At 40.6% G+C, this 24381-nt stretch overlaps 1 protein-coding gene across 1 annotated transcript in view; it reads left to right on the forward strand.

Moving 5' to 3' along the window:
- LOC123978454 (neuroligin-4, X-linked-like) overlaps positions 1–16118 on the forward strand; it is a 153436-nt gene extending 137318 nt beyond the window's left edge. The window contains exon 5 of the mRNA XM_046061679.1: positions 14182–16118. Within this exon, the coding sequence (XP_045917635.1) occupies positions 14182–15076 (895 nt within the window). The 3' untranslated portion in view covers positions 15077–16118. The remainder of the gene's footprint in view (positions 1–14181) is intronic.
- Positions 16119–24381: the final 8263 nt, after the last annotated feature.

Raw genomic sequence — 24381 nt, forward strand, 5'->3', positions numbered from 1 at the left:
ATGCGTCCGGCAACTAAGAAAAGGTCACTATCTACAATGACTTGTGACATCGAGGGCACAAGATGATCCTTTTCCCCTTCGAACAACAAGGTCTTTCCGTTTCCTGAAAGATTTAGAAATACACTTGATGTATGAAGTTATTGTGATAATTAAATACAACAAATAATGCCAATATCTGGTATTAAGATATCATATCACAAAATTGTCATACTAACTAATTTTCCATTGAAATCCAAATTGCAATTTGGACATTATAGTAGAAAGGCAATGCCTGGTCACACCTTCCCCAATAGCTGCATCACCTATGATAAGAATACAAAATGTACATACACTCTTGCTTACCTCTGCCAAGGTAGGAAATAGTTTTTTCCGCATCTGTGTGTTTGTGCCTTTGTCCATACATTACAAGCTTTTCCAAAAGTTGGGCACAGATTTGGAAAAAACACAGTAAGAAGGTTGGTTATAGGCCAAGGAAAAACTGATAAACTTTTCATGCCGACTAACAAAAAGGGTCTGCTCTACTGAGGACACACTGTAGTTCCTGAGTACAGTGGATAATGTGTCTTTGTATTACTTGCTGTACCTTCAAGTGTGCATTGGAAGGGAGCAGTCCAATCCACCTTTGGCCTTTTATAGAAGGCAAGAATTCTCTTCTTCCTGTCTTCAGAGGAGTCCCTAAGGTCCATTCTAAAGTGTAGCTCCTGGCCGGATTTTTTCAGAATACTTTCCCTGAAGAGCTTTGCAGCCTGTACTGCATCATGAACCCTCTTCCAATCTTAAATTAGAAAAACAAGAACAACGTTCCTTGTAATGTTAACATTTATAGGCAACATTTTCTAATAAGTTAATATGCTACACAAACCATTGTCTGACTCCATGTATGTACAGCTCTCCGTGGAATCTGTCAGATCTATGGACTGAATCAAAGACTCTGATGGCCCTGAGGTGGATGCCGATTCTGCTGTCATCTCTTCACTGACTACAGGTGACGCTGTCAGCACCTCAGCTGCTTGAGTTTCTGGCCTTATTTCAAGAGTGTTCATAATTCAGTGATACAATGTTTCAAGACAAAGTTTTAGTGCTTTACATAATCGCCTATGACTGTTTAATTAAAGTTAGTTATTTCAATACTTATACAACCATCACAAAACAGTACACAGTTGACATACCTCTTGCATGCATCAGTGTGTGCCTTTATTTCCACAAATTGGAATTCACCCCCACAAGACAGGCACGTGATGAGAGGTCCCATTGTCTGTGAGGATCCACTATCCTGTTAATGCAATAGTGGAAGGAATGGCTTACATATGTAGTTATTGGCATGTTATTCAGAAATTAGTGAAAACTGGCAACATACCAGTGTCACACACACATACCTTACTCCCTAAATGTTTTTTTCATAATTGGCCCTATCTTTGTTGCTAAAGCATTTAGAAACTATCCTGAAAATTTACCTTACATTTCAAACTTAGACTGACCTTATCCGTATTCAGACTTCTTTGAAGGGGTCTGATGTAAATAGTGGCATGACCAATCATTGTCTCAGCAGACTTTAGAAACTTTACATTGTAGCCTGTACTTGGGCAGGCAACTCAACAAACGTAACCTATTGGCCTCAGGTGAAGATACCAACGATGGTCGTTCAGTCTTGGCCACAGGTAGTCTTAACGACTGTAACGACTGTCGTCACAGCAACAAGGAACACTAACGAACCAGCGGCGATGACCCGGGCCAACGACCCCACTGAGGTTAAATAGCTGAGTTTCCCTGCCAGTCAGTCAGAACTGAAGAAGTCCTTTGGATGAGGAACGAAACGTCTTCCAGTATCTTCAACCAAGTCCAGTTGCCCTTGATTTTAACCTTCGTTGGATACTTATATAATAGACTATTACGCAAAAATGGTTATGATTAATAAATGATGAATGATGTGGATATTGCTTTTTTCATAGGACAAATTATAGTAAAATCATGTGATAATGTGCTGTAAAGGCTTTATCCAGAGAAAATGTAATGAATATTGATGGAATCTGATAATCTTACCTTGAAAAGTTATTCTTTTTTCTCCTAAACCAGCATCTGCCAGTTCACATTTCTGCTAGCGAGTGGGTACCAGTGTGGACGTTTTACTGCTTAAACAGCAGAACATGTGTGTAAACGTTACCACGCTTGTAGCTCCAAGACGGCGAGAGCTTCCCGAGGTACTTCGATGGCGAACTCCTGTAGGGGGCAAAGAGTCTTGCCACTTCTGCTGAAAAAGAAAAGGAGTGTTAGTTTGCCAGCCTCAATGTATGATAGTACTTCCACTGTAATCTTTTGTGCCAAAATTTTACCATGGTATAAATGATTACCATGAAAATGTACCATACTTCTATGGTAAACTATCTCCACAATACCATGCATCAGATATACAGTGCCTATAAAAAGTATTCACCCTTGGATGTTTCACCCTTTGGTTTCTTTTATACATGAAATTATGGTCAGTATAATTTTTTGACAGGAATTTGCCAAAAAAACTCTTTAATTAAAGTGAAAACAAACTAATGTCAATTAATTAAATACATATAAAGTTAAGAATATGATTGTATAAATATTCACCCCCTTCAGGTCTGTATTTAGTAGATGCACCGCTATTACAGCACTGACTCTGTGTGGATATGTTTCAATCGGGCTGGCTCTTTTCAAGTACAGCCACAAATTCTCGATTGGATTGAGATCTGGGCTTTGACTTGGCCACTCCAGAACATTGACCTTGTTGTCTTTGAACCATTTCTGTGGAGCTTTTGCTGGATGCTTGGGAGCGTTGTCTTGCTGTCTTGCTGGAAAAAATCTTCTCCTAAGTTGTAGTTCTCTTGCAGACGGAGTCAGATTATAGAGTTTATAATGTATTTTGTATAAATACTAATTTTTCTGGCCCCATCGGGGCACCGTTATTGTCGAGCCCTGAATCAATAGCATTTGTTTTCTTATTCACTGTTTCAGGTTAAATCAGATTTGAATTATATGACATGGCTCTTGTCTCTCGAGACATAACATTATACTATGCTAGACACTATAGCAGTATAGATAAGCTCAGACCTTATTGATTTTCGGGTTTTGAAAAATTTGGAACAGAGTTCTTATAGAACCGGGTCTCGATCCCCACCCTTAAGATGATGATACACGGAGCAACTTTTAGAGCAATCGTGCAGGGCAACATTGCCATCAATGGTAATGAGTAAAGATTAATACGGTAATCCCCTTCCCCCACCACTCTGCAACCCGCCCCGCAACCCCGCTATGCGTTCAAAACATAGTCGGAATTGCCACTAGCAGGATTGCCCAGCAACATTGCTCAAAAAGTTGCCCTGTGTATCATCAACTTTAATTAACGTTATGAAGTAACGTTATTATTACATAACCAACAACTCTTGGAATACTGCCAGGTTCTGTTAAAAACGTTTGTGTGGTCCCCTTTTTATATGCATCATTTTAGGCTTTGTAAACAAGACATATTTGGTTTTTTGCCTTATTATAGATTAAAACATGCAGTCCATATACTGAAAAAAAAATCTAACAAGTTGTTGCAATCTAGAGAGGAGCCACAGGGGCACGTAAGTTACACAATGGATCGCTGACCACCGTGCCAGAAACTTTTTTCAGTGACGTTACCGTTAGCATAATGTAAGTTAACTTGCAGCATTCGTTCGCCTATTACATTGCTAACTTAAACACATATTAAGCAACAATAATTTACACCTACCATCCACAGGGTCCCTTGGTCTTGGTAGTCCGGCTGGAGCAGACGGTGGAGTGTCAACGCCATCCAACCTGTCTGCAGTTTCTCTTAAAATCTGAGAAATGGACTTCTGCATTTAGTTCTGTCTACGTTAGCAGCAGCAGCAGCAGCAGCAGCAGCAGCTTTTTCTTCTTCTCCCTCCTTGTGGTGTTGTTGTCAGTTGGCAAATAACAAATTGGTGCGTTACCGCCACCAACTGGTATGGAGTGTGGATCAGACCTTTATATGTCTCTGATCATGGAGAGAAATACTTCTGTGAGTGATTACTTGGACTTAGTGGGCGGGCCACAACACGTTGATTGACAGTTAAGGAAGAGGAAGGAAAAAGCAATGACAATAGGTCTCCTTGAGGAAAGGCAAAAGCAAATGTATGTATTTATTCTTTTATTCATTCATTCTTTCTTTGATATATTTCTGCATTTATTTATTTATTCTTTTATTCATTCATTCTTTCTTTGATATATTTCTGCATTTATTTATTTATTCTTTTATTCATTCATTCTTTCCTTGATATATTTCCCCATTTATTTAGCTATTCTTTTATTCATTCATTCTTTCTTGCATTTATTTCCCCATTTATTTATTTATTCCTTCATTCAGTACTGTCACTTTGGATGTTCCATAACCAGCTTCCCTTGCTTAACCCATTAATATTGGCCATGTCAGAAAGGGATTTGACCAGAGCATTTGTTCCTCAATAAAATAAACAGAAAAAGCAAGTGCTAATTTGTTCATGATTAACATTAATAAGATTTAAAAAAAAAATTGTTATATTGTTATTGAGGAAAATTATACTGTAGGAATTATTGTTAGGCTATTGTTTTATTGTCCAGCCCTAATTTATACTATGACTTGACTGAATAAGTGATGTTTATTACTGAAAGATGTACATATTGCCCAGTCTGCCTCACTAATCAACATTGTAATAGTCACTGTGAATTCAATGCTTTCCATCTTGCATTAGTCCAGAGTTGTAACTAAACCTTCACTGAGAGACAGATAATTATTGTCTCGTTTTAAAATGATGTGCCAAGGGGTCTTGGCAATATTACTGGGGTACAGCACATGGATACAGGGGGACGTGCCCCAGTAAAAAGGGTCTAACAATGCTTATGATAGAGACCCACAGTTGAGAGTCGTGAGCTAATCATTTATGTTTCCTGTGCTGCCTGCTTACCACAGCCCTGTAGAAGAGCTGTCACATGACAAATGAACGACTCAAATTCAGAGACCCACAGCTGAGAGTCATGAACTAATCAATTCTGCTTTCTGTGCTGATGGAGCCCATGCAGCTGCCGTGTGATGAGTGAACGTAAGAGTCCAAGACTATTCACACGCACGTGAAAATGAACAGATTACTCATTCAGACTACTCGTTCCTCCTGAGTCATATACAAGATTAGGTCAAATGAACGAAATGTTCTTTGAAAGACTCAACACTACCACAAAACCTTTCCCTGTCTGACTCAGGTTCATCTGTTGAAATGCATAAAACATCATCTGTCTGACATCAAATATTGTTGTATTCATTAAGTTTATGATACATAGTCAATCCCTGACTGAATACAAATGTGCTATATTATGCAACACACTTGCCATTCAATCTATTTCTTGCAATGCATTAATTAGGGTTGAGCGATGTCTACAAAATTTCCATCGGACGATGTCTACAATGAAACATCGGGATGGACGATGTCATCAGTAAAAAAAAATGGTACACTATTAACTTACGTTACAAGTCGCGGTGGATATTATACGGACCAGGTAAAGCAACAGTGAACACACAGGGTGCAGATGTTGGTTTAAGTAGTTTAATAGGCTACGTCTGCTGGGGGGGCAGGGGTTTTACAATTACAATGCCGGCTCAACGTTGTGATGTCTGTCAGCAATCGCCGATGGACGATGGCATCGTCTATAGGCCCAAACCTAGTATTAATACATAACTTGAGTCAAGAAGTCCAAGCTGATCATATGAATGTATGAAAATGTATTGGCTCTAATTTAGGCTACTTCACTGTCACACAATAACTTGTGTACTTTAGTACACCTGTGCTGGTTCTTGCTCTCTCCTCCTACATCCTTTTTCTTTCTCAGTGAATAGAGAATTTTATAAGGGTATTGGATGACAGGCTGACTTCTCAGTCTCCAGCAACCTTGTGTCCACCCAAAAAGAGTTCAGTGCATGTCACTGACATACCAATAGCCTCAGTCTCCATTTTTTCCTTATTCATATGTAAATCTCATACACCCAAAATACAGAAAATGGGCAAATGCTTATAAGCTCTAGATGTTACGTAACATCTGGGATGTTTACACCCCCAAAGTACAGCCCACATTCCAGAGTTAGCGGTCATACAAGCTCATAGAGCTAGAGCTGTAAATTGTGCAGTACAGTGTGTCTCACAGTAAAGTGCTTTTACCGTTATGAAGAAAAGGTAAATGTTTTCTGGTTTTCCCTCTGTCCAAGGGCTGCGCTGCCTCTGCAATTTATGAAGTTTCCTGATGGACAGATTGACTTGCTACTAACGCTGCGGATTGCTAACCGTTGCTAACAGTAGCTCCTGTGGCTCTGAACCAGCTGAGCACCAAGCTTCAGGTCCAGGCAGAATCAGCAATAGGACGGCTAGCTGCAAGGCTAACTCAGTAGCTAAGTTAGTAGCAACTGCGGTTGGCAGTAGTTAGCTGCTAAAGTAACCTGTAACATGTAAACTCCATAAATCGGCAAAAGTGGAGGAATCTCCATCAACTCTGATCCAGTTTCAGTAAAACCAGAGAATAAAGTTGTGTTTTTTTAGTGCTGGACAACGATTACATTTTTTAATCGCGATAAATCGCATGATTTTCTTTCAAAATTGAATAATGAATTCTAAAGTAGTGTATTGCGCACTTTTAATTAAATACCAGCAGTATTCCCCTTCCAAAGTAGCAATAAAATATTTCTTGTTAATCTCAACTTAAACATTAATGTAATGAAATCAAATAAAAAACCAAAGCTATTTGCCACTGCCAGGGAATTACCTTTTATCTAGTTTGTTAAAACAAGTTACCATCAGAGTCCAGTTTTCTTGGGATTTTTTCTGAACAGGTATCAGCAGAAACATTTCAGGTGAAGTAGTCGCCTCACGAACACGCCCGCCCGCTGCTGAAGTTGAATTTTGTACACGACGCACAGCACAAATCATTGGAAGAGAGACTGATCCTCACTGTTTGTGAGTTTCCAGAATCTATTACTGTTTACTAAATAGGACATCAACAGGAGGGAATTTGCATGGCAGAGCATCCCCGCAAAACTAGATGTAGGCCTGTAGTATGGTATGAGTTAAAACATCATAGAAGCCGCTTTCTTTATAAACATTTAAAGCTGCTCTGGTGTCAGGCGGCACTAAGGTAACACTGAATACATTACAGCCCACCAAAGTGCATGAAAGCATATGTTTCATCAATCCAGTGAAACGTTTTGCGACTGCAAATTTTCAGTTTTGATATACCTGTCAGACTGAGTGGCGTACAGATTTAGCATTTCGCTTTTGAGCGAATTCAGCAGCAGAGGAGTGGCATATTGTTCCAGCATATGTTAGCACTGAGATGACAGGCCCACCAAATGCTATCAGTGCCTTATGTATTGTTCCACCAGTTGGAGGGCAGACCTTGCAGCTTTTTTAATAAGGTATAAGGCAAAGATACATGTTGAGCTGTGTACATTTTGGACCAATGTGTTTGCACTACCTTTAATAGCTTTAGTTGTTACCTTGGCAACAACTACTCGACCTGGGGTCCATATTAAAAATATACACTATTACTATTCTGTATATTCAATTATGAATGTCAGTGACCATGGTCTCACATTTTTTCTGTTTTGTTTGTGAAATGTATCCATCTGATACCCAGCCTTTAAAGTTTTTGCTTTTGCATTTAGGATGAAGCGTGGGGGATTACATAAGTGATAACAAACCATTCTTTTAAGCATAAACAGTTTATTTTTGCACCTACAGTTATTTGCCTAAGCTTCATTGAGGCGTCAGTTATCTAAGCTGATTAAACATGAAGTAAAGGAGCTCACTGTTTCTTGAAATTTGGATAACCACATGAATTACTTTTACAAACTAAAGTAGGTTATTGTCTGATTATAGCAAAACAATGTGTAATTTGAAAGAACAAAGGACACAATCTTCTTGTAAAACAAAGTGTTGCTCAGTTCAATATACTTGGTCTGGTATGACCAGCAACTTTAGATAGATGTTGTGTACTAACGTTACTGAGTCAGTTCCGTGGCTCCGTCACTGTCACTCCCTATTAGGAAACACCAGGCTTAGGTTCAAAAGTTAGACTCAGAGCCTACAGTTACATGCTGGGCTCATAAAACACTATATGAACAGCCTGCACTCATAAATATGTCCACAAATAACATGACTTTCAAATAGCATGCTGCGCTTATGCCAAAGTCCATTTTTGCTTGCAGGTGATAGACCAATACCAGGCTGTACTTTCATTGTGAAGAGAACGTGTACATGCAAATGTCATAAAGAAATTTTTTTTATTATTCTATTCTTACTTCTTACCAGATTATTACTACTGCTACTAGTACTACTTCGGAGAAGGAGGGGGGCTGACCTGACCTGCAGGTCAGCCCTGGGGGGTCCTATCTGGAGACTGTTTATAGCACGTGTCCCATATTTTTTATTACATATTAGTGACTGCTTTCCATTTTCACAGTAGCCATGTTTCCATCTAATTGTCATGCAAATTTTAAGCATACTTTTGAAATGTCACAAAAAAGAAATTGCGTAATATGTGTGTTTCCATCAGCTGGTTTGGAGCGAATAAACCAGGCTACGGCAAGCGTAGTTGCATCAGTAGTTGACGTTACACATGACTGTAATAAACAAGACGTATGGGTTCCAAACCAGAAACAAAACCAGTCACATGAACATGAGGAACATTGATCTTAGAAGACTTGAGAGGTCCTCAGAAATGTGTTTCATGCAAGCACGTTGCTACCAGCCATGTCTCCACACGTTATGGGAATATCTGGTGTTATGCCAAGTTTTGCATTCCTGCCGAGAATTGCATGCACCTCCAAATAATGCTTTTAAATGCTATAATATCTTTTGTGGGGTTCATCAATGGTGATAAATGATTCGAAGTATATATTTTATGAACGTTTAGAGTTTAGAGTAATATTTTATTACATTCAGTAGAAGTATCATTCATTGAGATTCAGCAAAAATATGCGGTGATAACCCCGTTTGATCAGTGTGCAAAGCAAAAGGACCTTTAAGAGGTGAATGCATAATTCGGCAGAACAGATGATGAAGGCTACCTGCCGAGATTTGCATCCACCTCTTTTCTCAGCACAAATGAGCGTTACCAGCCGAGAGGTGCATGAAATTCTCGGCAGGCATGCCAACAGCAGAAACAGCTGATCAGTCGTGAGTTACAAGTTCGCTACGTCAGAACTTATTCGGAAAAAGTGTTTCCATCTCCCATTTAGCGCATTAACTCTTTTTCGACAAAAACCACCTCAAGTGAGCGTAAAACCTTTTTTGCGAAATTCCATCAACCTTTTCTAATGCGATGCTTCAAAATGTGCATTAAAAAACATTGATGGAAACACGGCTAATGTCTATTTAAGATATGTACATATTGTTGTTATTTTAGTTCTTTTATCCCACCCGTTTTACTCATGTATTCTAACCCAAGTGAAAGTATGTCAGCCAAAGACGAGTGGACAATAAAGATGTCTATTCTTTTCTGTTCTACTATTGTAAAGAGTGTAATGTCGTGTAAAAAATCAAGACTTGGGCCAGATAACAAAGCTTGAACTTTTACCAACATTTTTATTATCAACAAAAACAGACACCAATTAGAATACAAAAGTTCCACCGGAGTGTGTCAGAGATCGGTGCAAAATAGAGTCCCATTCTGTTACCAGAACAGAGACCCGAGTCGACATGAAAACCATGTAATGAGTGACTTTCACCTCCTTTTGGACCTCCTTTTATAGCTCTGTTTCTTGGCTTCACATCATCTCTTGGCTCTCTTTCCTACTGCACCTGAATCTGGGAAAGTCCAAGATTTTCACGTGCCTAAGCATTTGGTGGGAAAGTCCCTGACTGCCTGCTCCTCCTCTCTGTGTCTTTTGCATGCACTCTGCTTGATCATGCCATTTCGTCCATAACCTGACTTTTATGGAATAAACTGGTGGTGTTTGTGCTCTGTGCTAGAAACAGGACATTCTTACTGTGATGGACTATATTGATGTATGTTTTGTAATACAAAATCTGCTTCTATATTTTCCTTTGCAAGGTATTTTTGATGCTGCCTCACTGTGCTCCCTCCCTTTTCTCCCAAAGCACACGAACTTGCTCACACACACACACACATGTACCTGGGCAGTTAGATACAGAAAGGAGCACACACACTCAGAGCTGTAGAGTTTTAACACTGTGATCCTAACTTTACACTATAAAATAACAATTTAAATGATGACAATGTAGACCACCATTGCTCTAGTAATTAATGATAACAATTTAGGCTAAAATGCTCCAAAATAATTCACAACAAGTGTGTATACTAATATTTATTTTATACAGTTTCTGCAGTTAGTATATAATAAATCAACATATTTACTTACAGGAAATTCTACTTGCGCCATGAACTTTGGAATGTCATTAACAGGTAAACATCACAAACATACAGCAAAATGTTTTTTTCCAAAACTTGAATCGCTATCCTTCATTTTCTTGGGTGTTTCCTGGAGCCGTTTTACCACCATCCAAAATTGTTCAAATTCTTTCCAGCTGTGTGCAAGTCCTTCATTTGGTTTTTGAATTGCATCGAGGGGCAAGTGTCGAATACGTTTTTAGTCTGCATACTGCCATACTTTTTTGAGTATGCTTTATTTTGTCACTAAAAACCTGCTTAGAATTAATTTGTAGTACGGATTTTGAGATACGGCTTTACAGTACATTGGCACCATTAGCATACTGTACACACATCTTCTCACACAAACACTCAATTCATTAGAAGACACTTTTGTCCAAAGCAACAGATAATACACCCATTCAACCTCAAAAGGAGGATGTAGAAGTGCACAACCATAACACATCTATTTTCCCATGCATAGACTGCACATTAACCACACTACTTACCTTAACACATACATCAGTACACATGTATGAGTAATGTCACAGAAACACACCCTCACTGATTGTTGTCTTTTATACAGAGACCCCAAAATGCAATGCGGACACACACACCACCCCAATAACACACACAGATACTCAAACACTCCACTGTGTTGGCTCCAAGGTTGTTGTCTATCCTTCAGTCCCCCTCCCCTCTCCAAAGTTAATGAAATCACTGCCATAAAGTCGCCAGACAGGCAGCTCTATTCCAAACTACAAAAACTGAACACCCCGGGTGAGATTGAATATTAAGAAAAATGTGACAACAGACCTGGAAATGTTTCATTGGTGTATAAAGGGCATTTTGTCAGAGCATTTGTCAGCTCATGCATTCAAACTCTGAGTCACCTAGAAATGCATTAGCTAGAGGGAGCGGAATAATAGTGCTAAGTGAACCTAGTGAACAGTTACGTTGTTGATATCATGCTGCTTTGAAATGATTTGAATGAAAAGCCAATTTATAGAGTCACATGTTTTAAAAATGCTAATAATTTTTAAAATGGTGATGAAAATGAAAGTCATATTTAGTATGTTTCCTGTTATTTTATGTCCCATTAATGCATGTTTACTGTGTCATAATGGATTTGGAGAAAGGTATCATACATTGATTATCATGGACATTGTTAGGCCTACTGTATTTTATGGGGGCTGAAGCCACCCTAACATGGTCCTAAGCCCCTCAAATAATAACAATTTTTTTTTTTTTTACAGTGCAGACATGTACACAACAAAGAAAAGCAAGAATATTGATAAACACTATAGAAATATACAAATATAATTCTATTTATTAGCTTAAAATAATCCTCCTGGTTGTTTCCTCTGCTTCATAATTTAAATCCCTACTTTGTCGGCCACTAGGACCCAGAGGGAGGCTGCTTTTCATTGCTTCTCTGCGGAGCTGCCTAGTACCTTTACTACACACAGAGAGACACATGGACACACACACACACACACACACACAGCGACACACTGACTTGGTGAAGGAAGATTGATTCAATGTAGAGTGATACAGAGTGAAACTGTAAGTTGTTGTTAGTGACTGTTAGTTGCTGAACTTAAGCTACGTTTACTTGAGGTAAAGGAAAGGGGATATTTTAGTTGGCTATGGAGGAGGTCAGTAAGTTAGTGGTCTGCAGGTCACTAGTGATCTACAGGTCGGAAATGTGGGCTGTTTTGTTTTCTTCTAACAATAGGCATTTGTTGGCAGGTCTAGGCACCAAGGCAAAGCCTAAACTAAATTGTTTCATGATATTTACTATATTTGCTATATTCTGACCCAAAGGCTAGGCTTTACATGAGCATATACCTACTAGGGTTGGGCCGATAGATGATGCCATCGTCCATCGGCGATGGCTGACAGATGGTCGATGGTTGAGCAGGCAAACCCCGTTAATTCCAATCCCCGGCAAAAAAAATCTAAATTTTCACATAATACCTCTATGTGAAGATTTTAATCACCACGAACATTATTACCTTCCTCTCTTCTCCCCACACACAGACACACAAGAAGCCTACACCTCAGGTAAACACACTGGCTTGCCCCGCCTCTCTCTGTCTCCCCCCTCACCCGTCTTCTCCACTTTCTCCATCAGCAGTGCGTTCTATAAAGTCGCCTAAAAGACTCAGAATTCGCTTTTTCCATATTTTTCCACCTGTGATCCGTTATCCGTTATCACGGCAGCAGGTGAGCCGCTTGAGGGATTGTTAATGACGCAGCCTATCAAACAACCGAAACCAACATCTGCACTCTGTGTGTTCAATGCTGCTTTACCCTGTCCTTGCTTGTAAAATATCTACCGCAACTTGTAATGTCATAGGCTACCAAGTTTTTAACTGAGTGAAGTCTGTGCGAGGTAACACATGCACATAAGACGACCGCTAACACCCCCCCCCCCGTGCGCGCCCCAATTGCCATCGTCCATCTATTCCACTTGAAGAATGCACTAATAAATTAAACTCCATTCTACAGGCATCACTTTCACGCTGCTGTTTCTTCAAATCCATTCTGATTGGCTCATTTGGAATCCATATAAGTTAAACTCCATTCCTTGTTTTCACTGCTTGCGCCTGCCCCACTGCCGGTAAACAAAGCATTTTAGGATACCTGATGCTCAGGTGTGTCTTTGTGCTCACGTACTGTCACTAAACAAGCTTTTGAAGTGACTGTTCATCATTTGTTCACCTGATGCTTTGAAAGGCATCATGTAGTCTTTGTTGCAGCATTGAATTACAGTTACACTTACACTATGTTGTTATAACACTTACAGCAGAGTTATCTGATATTTTTGCTAGGCTAGCTAGCTACAGGAATGTTAACATTAATCAACCAGTGTTAGCAGCTCTTTGAAACCTGGTCAATGAGCTAGCTGTGGTACCAGTGCCAAATCTGATTAAAAAACGGACTGGAAAAAATTATGTTTTTTTCATCTGCATGTGTGCTGACTCAGCAGGGATGATATTACATTAGAAAATTGATCTACAGGAGAAACATATCTGAAAGCAACACAGAAAGCCTGAGAGCTGCACTGACTTAAGTTCTGTTGAGTTTTAGATTTTGAATTGTCACCTGCCGCCTGAATTTTGTTTCCCTTTGCATAAATAAAAACATTCCCACCAGAAATTGATACAGAGAAGACAGAAATTGGTGCAGGAAAATTCACCAGAAAGCAGGAAATTAAGTGTTTAATGCTCAAAATTTTCTAGGAGGGGACCCCCAGACGCCCCACAATTAACAGATTTCAGTTTTCATGAGACTCTATTGTCTGTATACAAAATGCAAGGAAATGCAGTTTGGAGCAAAACACTGAACTTAGCAGCTTTAAAATAGTTTATTAGCAATAAGCAATCAAGATTTGTATAAAATAGTGTTAAAAAACATCACATCTTGTTCTTTTGATATATATGTAGGCTATATATATATAAAAAAAATCCTAGAGGAGGACGCACCCACATTTTTTTGCTTTGATGCCCATGTAACATTACAGTAAGTTTTGTTCAACAGAGGAGAAATGGAAGAAGAGAGTTTGTCTGTCGCTTTTTATTTGTTAACATCTTGGCTTCTTCCCTGGTTGTTGACAGAAGTGTAGTTCTAATACAGTAACAAAACATCCCTGTTGATGATTCAGCCCTATATCCTGGATAGGTAAATAAAAACAATTTGGTACTTCAATTAAATGTTTTTTAATTTTCTTCTCATCTCTCTTCTATTTTCCTCTTTCAGAGATCCAAACCAACCAGTTCCACAAGATACAAAGTTCATCCATACAAAACCCAACCGGTTTGAAGAAGTAGCCTGGACCAAGTACAACCCCAAAGACCAACTCTATCTTCACATTGGTCTCAAACCTCGAGTCAGAGACCACTACCGTGCTACCAAGGTCGCTTTCTGGTTAGAACTAGTTCCGCATCTACACAACATTAATGAATTTTTTCAATACGTATCCACAACCACCAAGATACCTCCGCAGGACACCACCCCCTACCCCTATACCAAACGGTTCCCTGGCAAAAACAACTGGCCTTCCACCACCCGCCATCCAGGTGTCCCACCTGCCAACACCAAACAGACCACTGACCAGCGCAAGAGTGGCGACCTGACTGATGAGTCTACTGTGGTAATCGAGACCAAGAGGGACTACTCCACTGAGCTCAGTGTCACCATTGCAGTTGGAGCCTCCCTGCTCTTTCTGAACATCCTCGCCTTTGCTGCACTCTACTACAAGAAAGACAAGCGAAGGCACGAGTCCAACCACCGCATCTCCACCCCACAGCGCAACTCTGCTCCAACCAACACGCCCTCCACCACTAATAACGTGGCCCACCTGCAGAGCGAGGAGCTGATGTCTCTGCAGATGAAGCAGCAGCAGCTGGAGCACGAGCATCACCACGAGTGTGAGTCCCTGCAGACCCATGACACACTGCGTCTGACCTGCCCACCAGACTACACCCTCACCCTGCGCCGATCACCTGATGACATACCCCTGATGACGCCCAGCACCATCACTATGATCCCCAACTCACTGGCTGGCATGCAGCCTCTGCACAACTTCAATACTTTCGGTGGCAGCCAGAACAGTACCAACTTACCCCACGGCCACTCCACCACGAGAGTATAGCTCCACTGAGACTGGAAGGCACCAGATTTCTTACGGATCAGCAACTAACCTTGCAAGGCATATGATAAGATAAAAGTGTGTGAAGCACAGACTCACAAGATGTTATTTTGCTACCATGCCTTCTTATAAAGTATATACAGTATATATTGATCACAAAGTCATGAAAATATTAAAAGTGAATGTTACTATAGTAATAACTCTGTTTGGAGCTAAGCTTCATGAAAGAGTTTCAAGAAATTTTACCAAAAGACATGGTGACAAGGGGATGACTGTTAATATTCTTACAACACAAAATAAAGAGTTTGAGTGGGACACACAAGCGTTTTGTGCTATACATACACTATAGGAAGACAGTGGTGGAAGGGGTTGTTGAAAAGCAGCAATCGAACATTTGGAACATCATCTGTTAATGATCCATGCATCAGACACCTGACCTGACTGGCACAGAATTATACACCCCAGCCTGAAATGTATTTATGGAAACTTTGTAAAAAAAAAAAATTTAAAAAGAAAGAAAGAAAGAAAAAAGGTATATAGTTGTGCGTGGAAATTTTAAATTTCATAAGGAAAAAAATACATTAAAAGAGCTCCTATTATTATTCTTTTGGCTGAGATACTTTGGGTTTTTCTAGCTTGTGCTTTCTGTTTAGGTGCGTGTAAATATAACTGAACATTATTCATTGTTTTTCTGATTACAACCTGTGTTTCATTGTTTTTTTCACAGAACAACCAAAATGCAAACACAATCCCATCTTTGGAGAGTTACACACACTGCGTTTGCAGGTCATCACATACGCTACCGTCTTGTGTGTTGCTTTGTTTCCTCTCTTTTGACAGTGCTTGTCCAGAAGAGCTTTACTCTACATTTTCAGACATATCTCCTGTCTGAGAATGAGGAGTGACTTGATCCGATCACCTACTGTCACCTAATGTAACGCTTCTGATCATTTTCTTTGTGGGCTTTTTCTGTCTTGCAATCTCAGCACTGCCTGCTTACAATGTGACCAGCAATGTATTATTTAGAAATAAAAAAGGCAGTGAATATTTTGTATCAATATTAGTTGGATATGTTTGTAAAGAAATATATGTTAGATATTTCAGATTGTCATATGCTAGCAATATGTAAAGTACTGTCCCAGGCTTGTGATATTATGGGTTACATAAACAAGTGAATGAGTTTAAATATTAATAGTACTAATTATTATAATATTACAAAAAAGTAACCATTAACTCTCTTTCCGTTTTGCATCCTAAAAAATGGAACATCCAGAAGATTTTAAGCTACATTTGTAAATTCTATAAAAACATATTCTTGCCATTTGGTCCCTAAACCAGTTAAGATAACAAGGGTTTTAATAGAGCATAAAAATCCCTAGTTTGTCTTATATTAGTTTGCAGTTTTGCCTTAAGTGATAATAGAGATATTTCTGGCTGGACACCTGTATAAACTTTTTCTGCAACATTTTTAATAAAACATCACAGTATTTTCTAAAAAAAAAAAAAAAAGAAAAGAAAAAAGAAACTAGAAGGTTTGATTGGATTTAACTGGATTTTTGTGTTTTCAAATGTGATTGGATGTTTGTGTATGTAAGTCTGATTTAGTTTGCTGTAAATTCTCAACTGCAGTGAGAATCACCACTCTGACGTTCTTTCGATCGCTGTTCAGTTACGGTCAATGAAACAACACTTCCTGCACGGATTTTAATGTGAATCCACAAAAAAGCACCGGTCAGTAACAGCACAAGTAATAGCAAAGGAGAATGCAGAAAAGTGAGAGATTTAATGCAGTCATTCTGCACAAATAAGCATACAGGCACTTAATGACATAAAGAACACAAAAGGAATATAGCATATGAGCTAAATTAAGGGTCTATTTGAAAAATAATTTCATAGTCTGTGGCTTTTGATCAACTTTATCATGCCACTTTATTGGCCACATACAATTAATACACAGTGCAAGGCATGCAGGATTTTTTCTGTTGTTGCTCTGCATTTAACCCATGCTAATTGGGCCGCAGTGGGCAGCCATTGTGCAGTGCCCGGTGCCAAGTCCCCATGGACTGAACTAATGCTGCCTTTTGTAAAGCTGCTTAAAAACACTCACAAATGAAATTAACAGTGAGATTAGACAAAGATTCAGATAAGAATGAATCGTTCTTTACAGAAGCGTACACAAAGTCAGAGTCGAAAACTATTTGTGCAACTCAAAGTTCCCACATTGGGTGTGACACTGAATTCACTCATTCACACACATTTAAGTTACGAGCACAAACTTTGGCCCTGCTTTTACAGTCAATTTACAGTCATTTTTTTTCATTTGTTTACAAAGGATGACATACAATCACAGGCTTTGAAAGAATTTTTCGCAGGCTTATTATTACCCTAATATGAGAATGTCTGGTAGCTGCTCTGGAAGGCAACGTGTTTCATGCTCGGTACTCTTCCGTAGGCAGCACCAAGACTTTTACTTGTCTCTAGAAAAAAGAAAATATGAGGGAGTGACATGATAATTACATTGTAACCAAATATCTATAAATAAAAAACATGTTGTCTCTTATCGGTAAAGTCAGGGTTGGCCGAGTGACAGACCGATTGAAGACCCAAACAAGACAATGGAGAATGCTGGTACAGTTTGTCAGGTTTATTGCAAAACAAAGGCAGAAACTCCCTCTTAGTAAGTAGTGGCAGGAAAAATACAAACTAAGGCAGAAATCCAAAACTAATCCAAAGTAGAAACACAGAAATGAGGGGTTAAATACTGACAAAGCAAACGAGCAGGGAGGGAGTGAACAGGTGAAAGACATGAGGGACTAATCAGACACAACAGGAACAAAGCTAGACATGAACACCAGACACTGACGGTTCCAAAATAAAACACAAAGTAAAACATGCGACACTAAAGCAGGGTGGGTGTAACAGAAAACACAGAACACATGCACACAACAGCCAGGAACACAGAACAAGAACACAGGGGCAGGGAGTGAATCAACAACTAGTAAACGTGGGAAAATGGCAAAATGACAATGAAAAACAACAACATAACACATCAAAGCAAGACTGAAACAGGAAGAATATAGAACACGAAACCAAAACCATGACAGGTAAGGAGTATTAAAAACATTATCTCCTACATTATGACGTTACAAGCACAAAATTATCTCACCCTACTGCTAAGAACAGACTTATTAAAATACAAAATAATATGGAGGGCCCCTACTCAATAATTCAATAATAATGTCTCAGTGAACCAGCAGTGAAGCAAGAATTAATCAGGTCTAACCAGGTACAAATACACAACTAGGTACAACCATACTGTGGATCAAATGTGTGATTAGGTCAAACACAACATAACTCCTCATTCAGCCCATTGAAGAGAAACTTATTGCTGCCACCATGACAAATTAATAATAATTAAAGCTGCAAACAGCGTTTAGCGGGCCCTCACCCCCTTGCGTGCCTCGACTGCAGCGACAGCAGGGGCTCTTGCATCGCACTTCAGCTGACACGGCTCTGGAGTTATCGATGCAAAAATCACACAGGTGATGTGTTGAAAATATTTCACAAGGTATGGTTGAGGTGTCAGTTATTCAATTCAAAGTGGCTGACTTCCGGTTGGGTTTAGGGTATAACTCTCAATAAACAGCTTCCTGTTTAATTGCAAATAATTACACACCAAGGCAAGAGCATTTGACAAGTTTAAGATGGATGTGGTCAACCTGTTAGGAGGAGCATAAATGCCTCACTATGGACATTTTTGTCCGCTAACGTGCTAAGTGGGGTAAAAATATGAAAGAGGCATAAGAAATAAATTTTAAAACGTGTCCTTTCTAGATGCCAGTAAGTGGCACTATTACTATGACTGGATATTGACAAGTAAGTAAGATCTGACCACGTCTAGTCCATTTACATGCAACTTCCTTTTTCATGGCGTAACATCAATTCAGCGGCACGCCATTGACACACCATTTGATCAATCAAAATGGATGATGCTACCCACATTTGAGGTTGATCGGGTGCTGTAGGAGGAGTTTGTTGTTGTAAGTACGGAGGGTGTAAACGGGTTGAAATTTCATAAATAACTGAAAATGGCTGACTTCCTGTTGGGTTTAGGGTATGGCTCGAAGAGGGTTCATTTTAAGTGTAGAGATGACACATCAGCTCCCCCACATTTCGTAAAGCTATGTAAAACGTAGGGCGGTGGCTGCTTCTTTTAAATTAAAGGGGGCGCTATGGAGCCATTTTTCCACAACCACACTGAGCAACCATATTAGATAACAGAGAACACCCTTTCTGACATGTGTGGTAAGTTTTCTGAGGTTTTAAGCATTCCTAGCCTTGTAAAAGCTAAAAAATCTCACTGAGACCATTTTTGTCCCTAAGGTGCTATGTGGTATAAAAGTAAAAATGAGGCATTAGGGTGAAACTTTGAAACATGTGTTTTTTTCAGGTGTCATCAGGGCCCCATGGGGAACAATTGACCCAAATTTGGTATCAATAGGACTTGTGGTTATGGAGATATAAAATGCATGTCAATGGGATTTTTTTTGAGATCTTTAATTTGCAATAACAGCACCAACTATGGGCATATTTGGGTGAAGTGTGGTGCCTGTAGTAAGGGGACCATGCTGAACAATTCGGCACTGTTTCATGTCAGCGTGATTTGTGGTTATAGAGGTTTTTCAGTTTTCGCGATGTAACAAAAAAATGGTTTAGGTGGAAATGGGCGTGGCCTATACCACGAGATTCAGCTCGATCCCCCGAACGCGTGGATATAAGGTTTTTGATATACGCCTTTGTAGGCGGGAGTTCCAAGCCCAAATGCGTTGACCTTGCTTATAGCGCCCCCTAGAGGTAGAAGTGTGCGGATTTTGGCGCCTGAGGTACTCTTGAGGCTGTGAACCTACCTTGTCAGTTCACGTCCCTAGCAGTTACCGTCTAGGCCGCAGTATGAGTTTTATGCACGGAAGAAAAAAAATAAATCATTAAAGCTGCAAGCAGCGTTGGGCGGGCCCTCGCACTTGTAGCGCGTCCGGGTGTGAGCCGGCCGAGTTGCATATTCTGGAGCTCTGCCAGTGCGGCTGTGAATTTGCTACGCGGTTCCGACGCCGCATGAAAGTGTTATATGTCACTTCCTGTGTCCCCTATGTGGAGCTACATAGCACTTGCCGCTATGAATATAAATCGGTATTGGTGTGTAAATGTCTGCAGGGTGGGAGAGTTATCAAGCACGTAAAGTTTGGTTCATGTGAGCATGTACACTGAAGTTACAACAACTAACTGTGTCATGGCGAAGAGCTGATCTTTGACGCCACACCACGGATACGGCCATTGACGAAAACTCACAGATAGCACAACTTTTCATCTTCAATGACTTTAGAAGGCACAGCACAAATTTGAAGTCGGTCGGACTAAATCCCTAGAAGGAGTTCGTTAAAGTATGGAGTGTGTAAATCATCCAAAATTTGATTCAAAATGGCCGACTTCCTGTCGGGTTTAGGGCATCGCTCCATGAGGCTTTTTGGTACGTCTGGACATGATACACGTACCACAGAAAATTCGTACATGTAGGTCAAACGTGCGGCTGGGGCTGCTTTGATAAAAGTCACTTCCTGTTGCCAGCAGGTGGCGCTATGACTGTGGGTGAATGTCGGCATGTACATGTGTTCAGGGCGGGACTCTCATCCTACATGTACAGTTTGGTCCAGATGTGAGCATGTACACTGAAGTTACAACAACTTCCTGTTTCATGGCGAATCATCGACGCCACAGACACGCCCATTGACGAAAACTCGCAAAGAGCACAACTTTTCATCGTCAATGCCTTTAGAAGGCACAGCAGAAATTTGACGTCGATCCGACTAAATCCCTAGGAGGAGTTCGTTAAAGTACGAAGTGTGTAAATCATCCAAAAATGGCCGTAAAATTCAAAATGGCCGACTTCCTGTTGACTTTAGGGTATGGGTTCTTGAGGCTTTTTTGTGCGTCTTGATATGATACATGTCCCCAGAAAATTTCGTGCATGTAGGTTGAACGTGAACGAGGGGCTAACTTTTTAAATTTTCTAGGTGGCGCTAGCGAGTCATTTTGCCACGCCCATGCGCGAAACCCATAAAATACGAAATTTTTCACCAGTTCTGACATGTGTGCACATTTTGGTGAGTTTTCGAGTATGTTTAGGTCCCCAAAATGGAGCTTACTTTGGAGAAAAAAAAAATAATTAAAGCTGCAAGCAGCGTTGGGCGGGCCCTCGCACTTGTAGCGCGTCCGGGTGTGAGCCAGCTGCATTGCATATTCTGGAGCTCTGCCGGTGCGGCTGTGAATTTGCTACGCAGTTCCGACGCCGCATGAAGTTGTTATATGTCACTTCCTGTGTCCCCTTTGTGGCGCAACATAGCACTTGCCGCTATGAATATAAATTAATATTGGCGTGTAGATATGTTCAGGGCAGGACAGTTATCAAGCACGTAACATTTGGTGCAGATGTGAGCATGTATACTGAAGTTACAACAACTTCCTGTGTCAAAGTGAAGACTTGATCTTTGACGCCATGCCACAGACACGCCCATTGACGAAAACTCACAGATAGCACAGCTTTTCATCGCCAATGCCTTTAGAAGGTACACCACAAATTTGAAATCGATCTGACAAAATCCCTAGGAGGAGTTCGTTAAAGTACGGAGTGTGTAAATCATCAAAAAATTGCCATAAAATTCAAAATGGCCGACTTCCTGTTTTGTTTTCGGGCATCGCTCCAAGAGGCTTTTTTGTGCGTCTGGACAAGATACACGTACCACAGAAAATTTCGTGCACGTAGGTGAAACGTGCGGCGGGGGCTGCTTCGATAAATGTCACTTCCTGTTGCCAGCAGGTGGCGCTATGACTGTGGGTGAATGTCAGCATGTACATGTGTTCAGGGCGGGACTCTCATCCTACATGTACACTTTGGTCCAGATGTGAGCATGTACACTGAAGTTACAACAACTTCCTGTGTCATGGCGAAGAGTTGATCTTTGACGCCACGCCACGGACACGCCCATTGACGAAAACTCACAGACAGCACAACTTTTCATCTTCAATGTCTTTAGAAGGCACAGCAGAAATTTGAAGTCGGTCGGACTAAATCCCTACTGTACAATTTGAAGTCGGTCGGACTAAATCCCGAATGTCGGCATGTACATGTGTTCAGGGCGGGACTCTCATCGACGCCACAGACACGCCCATTGACGAAAACTCGCAAATAGCACGGCTTTTCATCGTCAATGCCTTTAGAAGGCACAGCAGAAATTTGAAGTCGGTCGGACTAAATCCCTAGGAGGAGTTCGTTAAAGTGTGTGTAAATCATCCAAAATTTGACGTAAAATTCAAAATGGCCGACTTCCTGTTGGGTTTAGGGCATCGCTCCAAGAGGCTTTTTGGTACGTCTGGACATGATACATGTGCCAGAAATTTCATATATGTAGGTCAAACGTGCGTCGGGGGTGCTTCGTTAAAGGTCACTTCCTGTTGCCAGCAGGTGGCGCTATGACTGTGAGTGAATGTCGGCATGTACATGTGTTCAGGGCGGGACTCTCATCCTACATGGACAGTTTGGTGCAGATGTGAGCATGTACACTGAAGTTACAACAACTTCCTGTGTCATGGCGAAGAGGTGATCTTTGACGCCACGCCACGGACACGCCCATTGATGAAAACTCACAGATAGCACAACTTTTCATCTTCAATGCCTTTAGAAGACACAGCAGAAATTTGAAGTCGGTCGGACTAAATCCCTAGGAGGAGTTCGTTAAAGTACGGAGTGTGTAAATCATCCAAAAATGGCCGTAAAATTCAAAATGGCCGACTTCCTGTTGGGTTTAGGGCATCACTCCAAGAGGCTTTTGGTACGTCTGGACATGATACATATGCCAGAAATTTCATATATGTAGGTCAAACGTGCGTCGGGGGTGCTTCGTTAAATGTCACTTCCTGTTGCCAGCAGGTGGCGCTATGACTGTGCGTGAATGTCAGCATGTACATGTGTTCAGGGCGGGACTCTCATCCTACATGTACAGTTTGGTGCAGATGTGAGCATGTACACTGAAGTTACAACAACTTCCTGTGTCATGGCGAAGAGGTGATCTTTGACACGCCACGGACACGCCTATTGACGAAAACTCACAGATAGCACAACTTTTCATCGTCAATGCCTTTAGTAGGTTTTCGCACGGTTTGTGCTCGGGCCCTAATAATTCTAACAATTACAATAGGGTCCTCAAGCGGTCGCTGTTTGGGCCCTAATAATTCTAACAAACCCAATAGGGTCCTTTCACTTTGTGCTATAACGAGAAACGTCTATCATTTTTAGAAGATAATTTTCACCTTAATACAGGATCTTTTTCATGTTATCATATAATTTATATATATTATGTCTTTATAAGAAACAAACTTTTCTTGCTAAAACCATATGTTGGTATGCTGTTATCACAAGAAACTTCTGTATTGTGGTAAAACCAGAACGTAGCCTACATCAGCTAGAAAAAACTGACAGGTTTAAGCTTTATTTGACACGGTCGATCGACGTACCATTAGAGTCATGGTGGGGTGGGAGACTGTCCCAGGGCGAGGGTGGAATGCATGCAGTTGTACAGACCTGTAGCCCAATCATTGACAATCAATGACACCAACTTGTTTGTGCTGGCTACTGTTATTTGAGACCCTGCCATAATTTGAAATACAGACAATCTAACAATTTACATCATAAAGTACAACTAACAAACATGAGTAATATGTTCAGGTTATATGTTATATCCATTACAGCTGCTCTGTGATACAATGAAAACCCCAAGAAGTTAGACAGGCTGTTGTTGCAGTGATACAGCTGCATGGTTCTTGTTGAGTTTGCTAAGCTAAATTCTCTGATTGTGAATTGCCATCATGTTCAGTAAGGAAAACAAAATGCGCTTCTTAGCTGAATAGCAAAGCTGCCTTGGTTACAAGGCCTCACCTAACACTCACATCCAGACTCTAATGACACGGTCGAGACTGGTCGGGACGTCTCGGGTTACGTATGTAACCCTGGTTCCCCGAGAAGGGGAACGAGAGACTGCGTCGGTTACGACACTATGGGAACGCCTCTAGGCGAAGCAGGTCTGAACGTGAATGAAATCACTCCAATCCTATTGGCCTGTTGCTAGAACGGTAAGGTGTGACGGAATAACCGGAGGAGTATAAAGCACACCTGTACACACTCATCATTAGCTTAAACTATGAAGCAGGCGCTTCAGGCGGGGAGAGAGGTGCGGCGGACCGACGCAGTCTCTCGTTCC

The sequence above is a fragment of the Micropterus dolomieu genome, linkage group LG01, assembly GCF_021292245.1.
Source record: "Micropterus dolomieu isolate WLL.071019.BEF.003 ecotype Adirondacks linkage group LG01, ASM2129224v1, whole genome shotgun sequence".
Classification (NCBI taxonomy): Eukaryota; Metazoa; Chordata; class Actinopteri; order Centrarchiformes; family Centrarchidae; genus Micropterus; species Micropterus dolomieu.